The sequence below is a fragment of the Melanotaenia boesemani genome, chromosome 19, assembly GCF_017639745.1.
Source record: "Melanotaenia boesemani isolate fMelBoe1 chromosome 19, fMelBoe1.pri, whole genome shotgun sequence".
In the NCBI taxonomy this organism is placed as follows: domain Eukaryota; kingdom Metazoa; phylum Chordata; class Actinopteri; order Atheriniformes; family Melanotaeniidae; genus Melanotaenia; species Melanotaenia boesemani.
Window position 1 is genome coordinate 28,126,515 of NC_055700.1, and position 14,706 is coordinate 28,141,220.

The window sequence follows — 14,706 nt, forward strand, 5'->3', positions numbered from 1 at the left end:
ATAGAGCAGAGTGGAGCCCAGTGCATCATGGGACGTCCCCAGTGGCCTCGGCCTATAGCAGCAGGACTAGAGGATGGATCAGGATCACCAAGCCAGACCTGCTATAAGATTTATCAGGAAGGAAAGTTTGAAGATGATCTGAAAGGTGGAGAGGGAGACTGATACCTGGAGCCAAACTGGGAGCCGGTTCCACAGAGAGGGTTTTTATAACTGGAGGTTCTGGATTTAACAGGAGCCAGTGAAGAGAAGATAAAACTGGAGAAAGATGATCTCTGATGATAATCCTCATCAGAATCCTCCTTGCAGCAATTTTGATCAAATGGAGACTTTTCAGAATATTTCTGGGACAGAACAATAATCTGTAATTACAGTCGCCCAATCTGGAAGAAATATATCCAAGGACTAGTTTTTCTGCACCACTTTGTGACAGGATGTTCTTCATTCTGGGAATATTATGTAGGTGGAGGAAGGTGGTCCTAAAAAAACCTGTTTTATATGTGAGTCAAAGGACAGATTCTGGTCCAGAATACCTCCAAGGTTCCTCACTGTAATATTGGAAGCCAAGGTAATACCATCCAGAGTAATTTTATAGCTGAACAGAGTCTTCCTGAGGTTCTCAGATCTAAACAAACTCAATCTATCGGCGCTTAAAAGGAGAAAATTCACTCACCCAGTTCATTATGTCTTAAGGACAACTTTGTAATCTAACTGGCTTCATCAGGCTTCGTGGAGAAGTATATCTGAGTAAATTTATACAATGCTGTTTGAAATATTACCTAAAAGAAGCATGTACAATGAGAAAAGTGTTGGTTTAACTCCGTGATTTTGTCAACATTCAGTCAGTTAGAGAAATCAGAATCCAGAGTCTAACTACAGTTTTCTTTTGAGTTTCTAAAAACATGTTTACAAAACTCCTGTTTTCTTACTTTGTGTATTTTCACTTTGTAATTCTTTTTTTTTTTCTCAAATGCAAAGATTTCCTTCCGCTGGGTGACAAAACTTGTTTTACAGCTAGAAACAGTGTCACCTCATGTTGGGTTTGATTGTGGGACGTCTTTGCCAGTCTGCTGTGTTTTCTAAAACATGTCTTTCTTTCAGTGTTTTGTCGTTCAGTGTTCATGTCCTGTGTGTAACATGTAGGTGCTCTTTTTCTCTTTTCCCTTTTATCCATCAACCAGGTGCTTGGCAGGATTCACTGGGCACCGATGTGAACAAGCAGTGCTTAAGAAAGTCTCAGACCCAAAACGTATGTGAACACAGCTGTATTCAATCCCACATGTCATTACTGGTGTTTCACCCATGTCATGTTTTCTCCAAGAAATGGTGGAGAAATCCATGTTTCCCTGGCATACTGCAATAAAATCTGACTGTTGCTTTAATATCGAGTGCAGCCAAGTGAAACAGGGTTTAAGAGTGAGGCACGCTCTCCTCTGCAGAGTGGTGCACTGAATTTTGCATGTACTTCACATTTCATCACATGCCATCCATGTTGTTCAGACCAGTAAACCATCACCTTAAAGGGTTTTGTCTTTTATGGATTTAAGACAAAGTACCTTCTCTCGGCTCAGATTAACACCCATTCCCTCTCCAACCAGGATTACATCAGATGAAGTTTAGACCTATCCTGAGTGGTTTAATACGTACATGCAAATTTCAGTCTGTTGCAAAGAAAGAACTCAAACTAGTTTGATGGAAAGTCTTTGCAAAACAGAACCAGTGTAATTTACTCTGTACGTTAGAAACATGAAGGTCTGAGATGATTATTTTAGCTCAGAGTTAGCAGATCTACAGATAATAGTTAGACATATTGGCCTCATCCTCCAACACCAGTGATGACTGTTGTGGGTTTTCCACAGCTCTGTGTAAACTAACCCCTTTTCTTCTTCTGTGTTTTTCTGTGTCCTTCAGGTGTCCAAATGAATTTACTGGTGATCGCTGCCAAAACTATGTAATGGCCAGCTTTTACAGTATGTCCACTTTCTCTTCCATTTTCTGGTTATTGATTCTGAAAGTCCAGTAGATGCTAAAGGGAATTAATTTCTATATTTAAAGTGGTAATGTCCCACACCTCACTGCCACATACTTCAATCTAGTCTTTATGTAGTTTTAAAGCCCTTTATTAATTCTAAATAGGGCTTCCAGTTTCTCTTCTTGCATTATTTAAATTTATATCAGTGTCTGAAGGAGCTAAACAAACAATTATGAGTTACTTTATCCAGACTATTTAAGAATTAGACTGGGTTTCACTGCATGTGTTGAGCCAGAGTGAACATTTAACTGTTTTTACATTTAACCTGAATATATATCCGTAACTGGAACAAAGATTAATAAAAAGACAGTAACTACACAACTAACTACACGAGAAATTGTGAGAAAAGGTCATGGATAATAAACTATTTTCTGCTCTAACTCTGGAGAAAAAGAAAATAAGATTAAAATAATAAGCAGCACCTATGACACATCAACTCAGAGACAACTTCACTTTATTAAATGTCCCATGAAGAGAAATTTAGTTCGTAGCAGACATTTGTTTAAAAAAAGAAAGAAAGTGGTATATAACCACATAAACCACATATAAATGTCTGGCATGAGCAGCATAGTACTTAAAGTTCACAATTGTTAAGAGATTCATTCGTTCATTCATTCATTCATTCATTCATTCATTCATTTTCTGAACCGCTTCGGCCAATTAAGGGTCGTAGGGAAGCTGGACGCTTGTGAAGCTTCCCTGCAGCCCCTTAAGAAACTGTCACCTTTGCAAAGACTCCAGTAAAAATATTATATATTAATATTTTTTTCCACTTTAAATGAGTTAGTCTTTTAAAACAACTTTGGCCTTAAATATACATATCAGATTATTATTATTTGTAGCTTTTAACACGTTACAGGACAATTTGTTTAGAAAAGCCCAGTTTTTTCATGTAAAAAAAGATAAAAAAAAAAAAAAGCTAAGACAATTCAAATGAAATCCTTTGCATGCTTTGAACATGAAAGCAGTGGTGCAATCTAATGGATAAATATAAAAGTTTTAAAAAGAAGTTTAGTAGTCCAAAATGAAATAACATAAAGGAATACATTTTTTATATTAGGGTCAAAGTGGCATTAAAATGCCATTTTTAATGGTTTTCAAGGGACATTTCTGTCCAATAAAACAGATATGTAAGTTTTTCTGTAACTTAGCCATTTTATTGTAATTCGAGGAACTGATATTAAAATGCTAAAACTATATAAAAAAAAAAAAAAAAGATTATGATCTAGGAAATTTCAACTACATTCAGTCAACACAACTGAAATAGCATTAAAGATTGAAATGGCAAAAAATGTTCCTTGAGTGTCTTAATGGTTAAAGTTCATAGATCTGTTAAATACAACTAAACACTTAAAACTAAATAAATAGAAACTAAATAGAACTTGATATCTATAAAACCATATAGCAGACACTAAGTGTCATGTCAGCATTTAGGACTGGATAGAAAGAAGGAAAATTTCGATCGAAATTTTTGAAGCATTTGATTAATAAAACTGCATGAAAACAAAAACATCTTCTACTTCGGTTGCTGTTGTTGGCTCTATAACCACAATGTGGAGGAAAAAAACAACAAACAACTGAAGACGCAGACACAAATCTTGATTTTAGGATCAAACACTGCCCGGCCAAAAACCAAAATCCTAAACTCTAATACATTATTGGACTTTGTTTAGCTTTGATTCCAACAGCATTCTCTGTGGCATCATCTTGATAAGCTTTTGCAATGTCACAACATTTATATCTATCTAAAGTTGCATTTATTTTTCTCCAAGGTCTTGTAGTGATGACTGAATTGAATTGAATTGAACTGAATTGAATTGAATTGAATTGAATTGAATTGAATTGAATTGAATTGAATTGAATTGAATTGTGATTATGGGAGAGTCGGACCTCCAACACATCCCAAAGATTCTCAATGGGGTTCAGGTCTGGACTCTGTGGTGGCCAATCCATGTGTGAAAATTATGGCTCCTGTTCCCTGAACCACTCTTTCACAATCTGAGTCCCATGAATTCAGGCTTTGTTCGGAATATGGCTGTGCTATCAGGGCAGAAGCTCATTCAGTACATTTAGGTAGTCAGCTGACCTCATTCTTTGGGCACAAAATGTAGCTGAACCTAGACCTGAACCTAATCTTGACCTACTGCAGCAACCTCAGATCATAGACTGCCCCCACAGATCTGTACAATAGCACTAGGCGTGATGGTTGCTTCACTTCATCTTCCTCTCTTCTTACTCTGATGCTCCATCACTCTGGAACAGGGTAAATCTGGACTCATCAGATCACATGACCTTCTTCCATGGCTCCAGAGTCCAGTCTTTATGGTCCCTAGCAAACTGTTCAGTCCCTCTGGTTAGCTTCACTGAGTAGTTATTTTCATATGGCTACACAGCTTTTCAGTCCCTTGAGTTCCCTTCATATTGTTTATGTGGAAATGTTTTTACTTTTGCTATTAAACATAGTCCTTAGTTCTACTGCTGTTTTTCTTCCATCTGATTTCACCAAACGTTTAAGTGATCGCCAATCACCATTATTCACAATTTTTTTTCCAACCACATTTCTTCCTGGAAGTTGATGGTTTCTCACTATCCTTCCAGTTAGTAATATGGACAGTTTTAAAAGAAAACAAAGTTTTAGTAGTTTCTGCATCTTCTGTGTTTGTAACATTTTTTCTTTGCTTTATGCCAGTAATAAGCTGCTCGCTGCACCAGTTGGGGCTAAATAACTTGTTGCAACTGAAACATTATCATCCATGCAGTCATTATCCAATGGGAGGCTCTTACCTGTTAGCTTAATTAAATCCAGGTGGTGACTTTTTATAGGACAGGCAGAGTATATTCAGGTGCAGTTCTCTGCTGACTGTATTTGTCTATGAAACAAATGCAAAGCTGATTTTTAGATACAGTATGATCACATGAAACCTGACTGATTTCTGTTTAAATGTTTTCTAACACCAGTCTGCTTGCAGATGGTTGGTTTATGTAAATGTAAACATATTTGCAGAACCTTGCTTGTGTATATGTGTGTGTGTTTTACAGCTGAAGTTTTACAGAGTGATTTCTCTCTTTTCCAGAAGCTGAGGAGCTGTATCAAAAACGCATTTTAACAATAACAGGAATCTGCATTGCTCTCCTAGTCGTTGGAATCATGTGCGTGGTTGCCTACTGCAAAACAAAGTAAGTATCACATTTTTTTCTTTTTAACATATGCATAAGAAGATCCTCCCTGATTTATTATACGCTCACTTCTCCACATCTCTATGAGCAGCCTGTTCTCTCTCCACTCTGCGGTGTTTTGTCAGGACTTGCTGTCTGCCTCTTATGGATGCAGAAAGTCACTTTTTGCATCAGATTTCAGCAGATCAGATGAAATTTACACTGTTTCTTTAGCTGAATGATCAGCTTCTCTGATGACACAGTGAGGCTTGACAAAACAATAATATTTGAAGGTTAAGAACAAGTTACTTTAAGTTAAATGATTTTTTGTTAAAAACACTTGGGCTAGGCTGGGAATTCAATCCTTGTTTTAAAGTGGTTCAGATGCATAACACAGAGCGTAACCATGCTTAAAGACAGCACTACCATCCATCATAAAAAATAATTTAAAATGAACAAATTCTTTTCGGATGTGCTCCACCATACAGTCTGATGAGTCAGCATAATCTGATGCTTTATCAGATAATGGCAGTAATTTGATTATAAGAAATCTGATTAACACACCTAAATTTCTTCAGATACTCTGAAGAAATCTACATGTATATCTGACTTATTTATTTATTTTTACATTTGAGCATGTGCAACAACTGCATCGCTTCTGTCTTTTTAACGTTTTCTGTTGAAACATGAGGGGAACACAAAAGAAAAATAGGACGGCGTTCAGCAGCAGCAGGAAGTCGGAGTATAACCAAAGTAAAGCATTCACATGTATTCTATTTAGCATCTCATTTGCTTATTAGCAAATTAGCAGCTAACACCAAGACCATGGTCAGCAAAGGCTGGATGTTTTGAAACAGGAACGGGAAGTCCATCTGAAAGAAATCTGATAATAGGCAAAAGTTTTGAATACCTCATTTCAGAAATTCATGTAGATTACATCAGATCAAATTATTACAACAATCTGATTATTCCTAGTTATCATAGTATAGTGGTCATGTAAACAGTCTCAGTGGCAGTAGTCTGATTATGACAAATCAGATTAACACAACTAGACTTCTCTTCAATACACTCATGTCTTTGTGCATGTAGACCTGGATCTGTATTTATTTTTTACATGTTTAAAAAACTGTGTTGCAGGAGACTAGGATTTTTAGAATATTGCCTTTTAGAAGTAGATGTTGACTCATCTAATCTTGCAATAATCTGATTACTTCCAGCTATTGGATTATGATGGTCATGTAAACAGATGTAGTGATAGATTATGTAACCAATCCGTCATGTTGAAACTTTATACAACCAAGCTGACAACAATCAACCACTTGAATAGATTAAATTATTACCTCACAGACATAAACTAAGGCTGGTATTCTCCTCTCACCTCATGAGTATTTAGATATTTTTTCCCAGGAAAAACTCATTTCAAAACACAATTAGAAATATTGACAAAATTGCCTTTTCGTTATGGTTGAGCAGATTGTGGTGTTAAGGTGACCCTGACGACTCTTGAGGCAAATATTTCCTATGTTTGATCAGATGTGAATAGATTGATTTTGGTTTTGTTATGATGAGCTGCAGAGCGCTGAGACGTGCAGGCGTTGAGTGGGATCATGTGGACATCACTGACAGCAGCATCCAGATTTCGGGTTAAATCAAATGAGTGGACAGAGGTGCTGCTGGGAAACTATAACCTTAATATAGTTTCCTGTTAGCATAATACAAGCAAAATTACTGCAAACTGCATCACCAACTGACCCCGATACAATATTATTTTTACTGCATGAAATTTGAGACAAATATGTTCCTACTTACAGTTCCAGTCAAAAGTTTGGAAACACTCACTTATGCATGAGTTTCATATCATTATGAGAATCTCCTTCACAAAAAACAGCAACAAAAAACTAAACAAAGCAAACACCAACAGAAGAAACTCAAAGACATCCAAAGAATGGCCTCATACGTATTGAGTCATTTAGTATATACTTGTAATATTTTAGTTTATTTACTTTTGTTGACATTCTCCAAACCACCATCCTGAAGTCATCACCTGCAGAGCTTTTAGAAACAGACTAGTGCACCTTTTTAGAAGTGATCTAGTTACACGTCCTGCCTTTTGAACAGATTTTAGCTGAATCATACTGGCAATCCCTGTGTGTGATATATGGAAGCAATATGGAAGCAGGTGGTGGAAACCTTCCTCAGAGGTTTTCTCCATATTGACATGACAGCATCACACAGTTGCTGCAGGTTTGTCGGCTGCATCCATGATGAGAATCTCCCGTTCCACCACATCCCAAAGCTGCTCTACTGGACTGAGATCTGGTGGCTGTGGAGGCCGTTGGAGTCCAGTGAACTCATCGTCATGTTCTAGAAAGCAGGTGGAGGTGATCTGAGCTTTGTGACATGGTGCATTATCCTGCTGGAAGTAGCATCAGAAGATGCTCCACTGTGGTCATAAAGGGATGGACATGGTCAGCAACAATACTCAGCCTGAAGGGGAAGGAGATACTGTTGATCCAAGGCAGGATGGATCCATGTTTTCATGATGTTTCCTCCTAATTCTGAGCCTAGCATCTGAATGTGGAGCTGAAATGGAGACTCATCAGATCAGCAACGTTTCTCCATCTTCTATTGTCCAGTGTTGGTGAGTGTGTGTGAATTTTAGCCTCAGTTTCCTGTTCTTAGCTGGCAGGAGGCACCCGGTGTGTCTTCTGCTGCTGAAGCCCATCTGCTTCAAGGCTGGACGTGTTGTGTGTTCAGAGAGGCTGTTCTGCATAACTGGTTTAGAACCAGTGCTTATTCCAGTTACTGTTGCCTTTCTTCTTTTTCTCCATGTCCAACCAGTCTGCCCATTCTCCTCTGACATCAACAAAATATTCTGGTCCAGACAGCTGATGCTAACAGGATATTTTCTCTTCTTTAGACCATTCTCTGGAAACCCTAGAGATGGTTGTGTGTGAAAATCCTAGTAGACCAGCAGTTTCTAAAATACTGAGCCATGTTCAAAGTCACTTAAGACCCCTTTCTTTCCCATTCTGATGCTCAGTTTGAACTTCAGTCTTGTGGGCGGTGTGGCTCAGTGTGTAGAGTGGTCGTCTTGTAGCCTGAGGCTTGCCGGTTCGATCCTCGGCTTGTTGAGGTCATGTCGAGGTGTCACTGAGCAAGACACCGAACCCCAAATTGGTCCTGATGAGTTGTGGTTAGCGCCTTGCATGGCAGCTTCTGCCATCAGTGTGTGAATGTGTGAATGTGATGTATAATGTAAAGCGCTTTGGGTATCATTACAGGCACAATAAACGCTGTATAAATACAAACCTTTTTTTTTTTTTTTTTTGACCATGACTAGATGCACGGAGTTGCTGCCATGTGATTGGCTGATTAGATATTTGCTTTAACAGTAAGTTGAATAGGTGGACCTGTTAAAGTGGACAGCGACTGTGTGTATCATTTGTGTTCCGCATGTCTCTTTTCATAGTTTGGATGTCTTTAGTTTTTTTCTGCTTTAAAGAGAAGAATGGATCAGATTAATCATTTATCAGTCCTCAAAGGGAAAGGATATTGTTGCTGTCATTTATGAAAAATGACAATACAAAAAAACCTGGCATTGAACATGTATAATATCCTGGTTGTTCCACAAACAGGAAGCAGAGGAAGAAGCTACATGACCGCCTGAGGCAGAGCCAGCGGAAAAATAGGAAAAGCAACACCGGCACTGGTGTCAAACAGGAAAGCTCTACCACAGAACGTCACATCTCTAATGTGCTTCTTCAGGATTTGAAGCTCAGCAAAGTAAGTTGTTAGCATCACACAGAAAGCATCAAACCTCAATCTGCAGACTTGGGGCAGTTCTCAGACCGGTTTCTTCCCCTCCGCTAACAGGCGTGTAATGGGATGATGATGCAGCATGCAGCTGAAGACACAGAAACAACCTTCCCCACAAGCAAATATGCCTCTGCACAGGATCCTACCACATTCACCCACATCTCCAGCCAAAGGTACAACAAACACTCCTTTTTCATGGTCACTTCAGCTCATTTGTTTATGGATTCATGTTCTGGTATCATGCTGCAGTGCTACACTCTCTACTCATACTACTCATGCTACTATAGGAATAATGGACTATTAGATTTGTTCCTGAAAAAAGTTGCATGTTTATTTTTCTAAAATAGAGAATAAAAACCTGAGTGTGACTTAGAAAGTGAATCTTTTCCCTTCTCATATGTGGATATCGTTCATCCTTGTAATGTGTTGCTTTTTAATACTATTTAGATCATAATCAAATGAAGATGATTATGATCTGAATTGTATTGATAGAAACTCCACTTCATCTTTGAGTAGATCTATAGTTGATACGAAGTTGTCTTTTTAGGGCCCAGAGGATCCTACAATTCCCACTATTAATACAGTTCAGATCATCTTCATTTTTCACTTTTTTCCTCCACATTTGGGGAACATTGTTATTTGTTTATGTAGTTTTGTAGACAACGAAATGATAATAATCTCTTTCTTTGCATCCTGACATAGAGCCAAGGGCTCAGTAATTACAAAAGGGAAAAATATATTTGTGTAGTAACTGTATATATTTCTTAGTGAGTATCCTATATGTCTGTCTGTCTGTGTATATATTGTATATCTTTTTTTTCTTTTAATTTGATATATGCATACTTAGCGATGACCTGTGATAGCCTACAAGGTAGGATAACAACGTTTCTCACAGATTCTGAATAAAGAGTTGATTTGTCCCAGAAAAGGGGTTACTGAACTGTCTGAATCAGGTAATTTTCCCAAACTGACCAATCATAAAGAAGTACTTCCGCATTACTGTCTGCGTAGCAGGGGTGCACGTCAGGTCTGGAAGAGGTGCGCATCGAGCCTCCGTGGAGCTATGCTGTGCCTATGGCTATGACGCAGACGCCACACAGGTATAAATCCGCCTTCAGTGTATAAACACGCAGGTCAAGGCAGTGACTGTGTTGGCATGCAGAGTATGAGGAATCAAAGATGAGTGTGATCGTGCAAATGAAGGCTAGAGGCAGATCAGGATGGCCCAGAAAGAAGGCCACATAGATGGCCCCCTCTGCTCCACCCAGCATGACGTGCACAGCCCTAAATGTGTGTGTGAGAGAGCGGGGAAGGAGAGAAGTCCGGGGTGGTAAGTCCAGAGAAAAGCAAACTTCTCTCCAGAAGGTGAGCCCCTGGCAGCAGTAGGCACCCCCATTCTCCAGGAGGCCCCCCAGGGCAGGACAGGCCAGGAGCAGCCATCCCCCATGACCAGGACACACAGCGATTTATAAGACTGGACTGTATCTCAAATTCAGATTTAACATTTGTGTTTTCAGTTCTCCGAAGGACATTGCAATAGATTAAACCTTAGGAGAAAGAATTAACCAAATTTAAGGCAGTTTTTCCATTGTAAAACAGATATTCTCATATTTCTATTCTTTCTTTAAAGTGTAAGGTGTCGAGAAAGCTGAGGCATATAAAAGAGACATACATTTCTTTTGTATTGCTGGCAGGTGTTTTGAACCTGGGTTTTGGGAAATTTGGAAAGTGAGGGAATTGTTTCTTTAGTGTTCAAAATAAATTAAAAAATGAATAATTTAAAGATGACTTTCTCACACAAGAGACACTAGTTTTGTGTCAAGTTCTGAATAATGGGCCCATATAATAGGGTTTATAAGGTTTTTAATGTAGCACGATGTGCAAATCAACATCTTTCCTCAATATTTTCAGCAAGGATGACACAATGCATGCAGAGCATGCAGAAGGCAACATTTAAGGCAAGGCTAACTTATTTATACAGCATATTTCATAAATAAGGCAGCCCAATGACATAATAAAAATAAACATTCCAACAAAAAAATACATACAATGCAAACATCAACAGAAGTAGACCAGCACTCATCTTTGGTCCCAATGAGAATAATTTTAGATTTATCTTTATTCAGCTGAAGAAACTTCTGGAACATCCAAGTATTGATTTGACAGGCACAAATTGATCCTTGTCTGGGACCAGAGTCCCCTGGTGAGACAATAATATAGAGCTGAGTGTCATCAGCATAATTATGATAAGATATTTGGTGTGTTTCTATGATCTAAGCTAGTGGGAGCATGTAGATGCTGAACAATAGTGGGCCCAACATGGAGCTATGGGGAACTCCATATGTTCTCGTTGTGTAAATCTGTAGTTACCAATGGACAATAAAGCCCTGTTTCCACTGAGTGGTTCGGGCCACTACTGTCCGGCACACTATTTTGTATGTTTCCATTGTAAAATGGGCCCATACAACCAAACCATACCACACAGGGTGGCCGAGCTCTACCTTAGAGATAGGATGAGAAGCTCTGTAATCCAGAAGGGGCTCAGAGTAGAGCCGCTGCTCCTCCACATCGAGAGGAGCCAGGGATCCTGGAGATCCCGCCGGATGAGCTGGCAAATGTGGCCTGGAGAGAGGGGAGTCTGGGCTTCCATGTTTAAGGCCCATTTATGCTCCTTTACGTATATAAATAGTGACGTGGGTTTCAAACGTTGTCATATGTGCTGTCCTCATACTTTCACGTGTGTTGTACGTTTCCATGGTTGTTAAGTCAGTTCCTCCACTAGAGGGCAGTGCTGAGTTCAGAGTTCACTCCTGTGATCTGACATCAATTTTAGACACCATTTAGCAGCGGTAATGAGTCGCTATAAAGTTGTTTCCAACCATCCAACATGCCCTAAACATTCACATATAGTCTTTCTTCAAAAGCTCACACAATTTCTACAGTTATTGTGCTCATCTTCATTCTTATTAATTTTTTGTTACCTTCCTGATATTTTCTTCTTCTCTGTTTTGTTTCTTTCCTGGTCACGTGTCAGCTATTCTGTTCAGCACGATTTCTGGTGGTATTGCTCCGTCTTCTGCATCAAGAAAGTAATATTGAAATGAATACAGGAATAAAAAATAAAAGAAGGAAATAGAAATGTACCAATTAAATATACAAACTAAATTAAGTGGCAAAATACCAAGTTAAATTAAAACAGATTAAAATGATAATATAAATATTAATTTGTGTCATCTTTATAAATGATTTAGGTTTTTTTTTTGTATAATCTATGGGCATATTAGTTAGTTTATTGAGCTTTTTTTATACTTATGTTTTGTTTTGTTTTTTTTGTTTGTTTGTTTTATTTTTAGGTGGCAGTCCTCCATAGACTTTATGTACATGTGAATGTTCTAAACAGAGGAATCTATGTCTAAAGTTTTTTTTATTCATATAAGTGGTAGGTCATTATAACCTTGACTGCATGTAGTTTCCACTGTTTTTTTAACCCACTTCCAATAAAAAAAATTTGTTACTCAGGGCATGATGCAGTTGACAAACCGAGCAGTTTCAGTACATTAGTGCACATGCACACATGGGATGTTCATCTTATGTCATTGACAGGGTCAGAGATAGAATGATCAACTTCTGAGTAGACACTGCTGTTCTGATTTGGGGTTTTTCGAGGACTGTGGACAAACTGGAGTACTCTAATTTGACCCTAGTGTATGATAGGCATCAACCAACCGCTTGGGCCAGTGTTTTAGGCCAGTGTTGGGCCGGATTTTAGAGGTTTCCTTACTGCAACACAGCTGATTCAAATGAAATCGGCCTTCAACAGCTTATTGTGAACTCTTGAACAAGCCTCTTAATGACTCTTTAATTTGAATGAGGTGTGTTGCAGCAGGGAAACGTCTAAACCCTGCAGGACACTGGCCACAGAGTGGTGATTCCTGGAATACAGTGTGTCATTGTCGTCTGAAACTGGCTTGTCTGAAAGCTGTCCCCGTGTAAATAACTCCCTCCCTGTCTCTACAGCTGGAGTGATGACTGGAGTATTCTGTCTGATACTGAGTCATTCTCTGTCGCGTCATTGCCGGAGGGTAGCCAGCGCGCCAAACAGGGCGTCCGGGGTCGTCTGAATGCCACAGGTGGCACCGCTGACTTAAGTGCTTATTCAGAGAAGTGCCGAGACACCCAACTCCAAGAGGAGTTGCCTTAAAGTTTAAGGTAAATCATTTTGCATCCAAATTTGAGAAAGAAAATCAGGAATTACACCTTTTTAATAAGCAGTTTTAATTTGTTTAAGCGATTGGACAATTGAATACATAGCTATTTATTGGCTTGTACGTCCTGTATTAATTCTCCATCATCTAAAAAGTCTGAAGTTAATTCCAAGGTTGGTGCAACCCTTCCAGACCAGCCGGTCTTTTTCTGTCTGGACTGTCCTCAACTTTAGCATTTAACATGCCTGGAGAGTCTGAGATGTAGCTCTTTGTTTCTCCTGGGAGGATTACCAGCTGACTTGTGAATAAGCTTTCTCCAGGTTTGTTTGTTTTTTTGGGAAGAAAATAGCAAAGAAAGACTGTCCAGAAATGATCTGTTCAAGACGGGCCGTGTGGTTCAGCATTGAGGCTGCATGGTGATGTGGGTTTTTCTGTATGTTGTCCCGGTGCATGTATGGGTTCTCTTCAAGCTTCCTCCAAAACACGCGTGTTAGGTTCACTGCTGAGTCTGAGTTGGTTTGGAAGGAAGTGAGAACATGGATGCTGGCAAACTATAATGGCAACTATAACGACAGAAGTCAGTTGTAGATTCTGTCCAGTCACTGACTTTAGTAGAATAATGTGCTCAGAAGTAAGAAATTTAGCTAGCTGAGTACATACAATAGAGCTACAGGATGTAAGCTGAAGCATAAGGAGTTGGCAAACCTGGCCATGAAACATATACAGTTTGGGTTTGGATGTGCTCAGGGTTAGTCCGAAGGCAAACCACAGCGACATAACTCGAAATGAGGCATCACATAAAACATGCCTATAGCCTATAGGATTTTAACATGGCTACATTAATAAAAAAGATAGAATGGTACAACCTATCCTCCAAAAAACTGGGATATTGTGTTAAACCAATACAACAGAAAACATACTAAATGTTGAAAGTGAGCTGTTTTACTTTATACTGCCGTTTAATATTGGGGACCTCAGGCAGCGCTGCATTAAAAGCAGGCATGAATCTCTACTGGAAACCACTGACTTCCAGATATCACTGTCTGTGAACACAGCTCACCCTGAAATCCGCAGGTTAAAGCTCCATCATGCAAAGAAGAAGCCAGATGTGAACAGGATCCAGAACCAGCGTTGTCTTCTCTGGACCAAAGCTCATTTAAAATAGTCTGAGGCAAAGTGGAAACCTGTTCTGTGGTCAGATGAAAATGGGAAATTCCTTTCATCTCCTGGTGGTACTCTTCCATCTATGCATCCATAACAACAGCATGGCTTTACAGGAGAGGAGTCCAGGTGCTGAACTGGCCTTCCTACAGAGTGGGGTGTTTCAAGTAATCAAGTAGTCATACAAATATTTAGGCGTCACACTTAACAATAAGCTGGACTGGTCCACCAACACTGACGCCATCTACAAGAAGGGGCAGAGCCGGCTTTACTTCTTAAGGAGGCTCAGGTCCTTTCACATCTGCAATAAGATGCTGCAGATGTTTTATCAGTCTG

At 39.1% G+C, this 14,706-nt stretch overlaps 1 protein-coding gene across 2 annotated transcripts in view; it reads left to right on the top strand.

Moving 5' to 3' along the window:
• The window catches only part of nrg1 (neuregulin 1), a 39,543-nt gene that overhangs the window by 21,322 nt on the left and 3,515 nt on the right, over positions 1–14,706 (top strand). Inside the window, exons 4-8 of one of the 2 annotated variants that reach the window (XM_041969533.1) lie at positions 1,909–1,967; positions 5,104–5,206; positions 8,824–8,971; positions 9,062–9,177; positions 13,022–13,213. In XM_041969533.1, the coding sequence (XP_041825467.1) occupies positions 1,909–1,967; positions 5,104–5,206; positions 8,824–8,971; positions 9,062–9,177; positions 13,022–13,205 (610 nt within the window). In that variant the 3' untranslated portion in view covers positions 13,206–13,213. The remainder of the gene's footprint in view (positions 1–1,908; positions 1,968–5,103; positions 5,207–8,823; positions 8,972–9,061; positions 9,178–13,021; positions 13,214–14,706) is intronic. The other variant, XM_041969531.1, reaches the window with a different exon arrangement.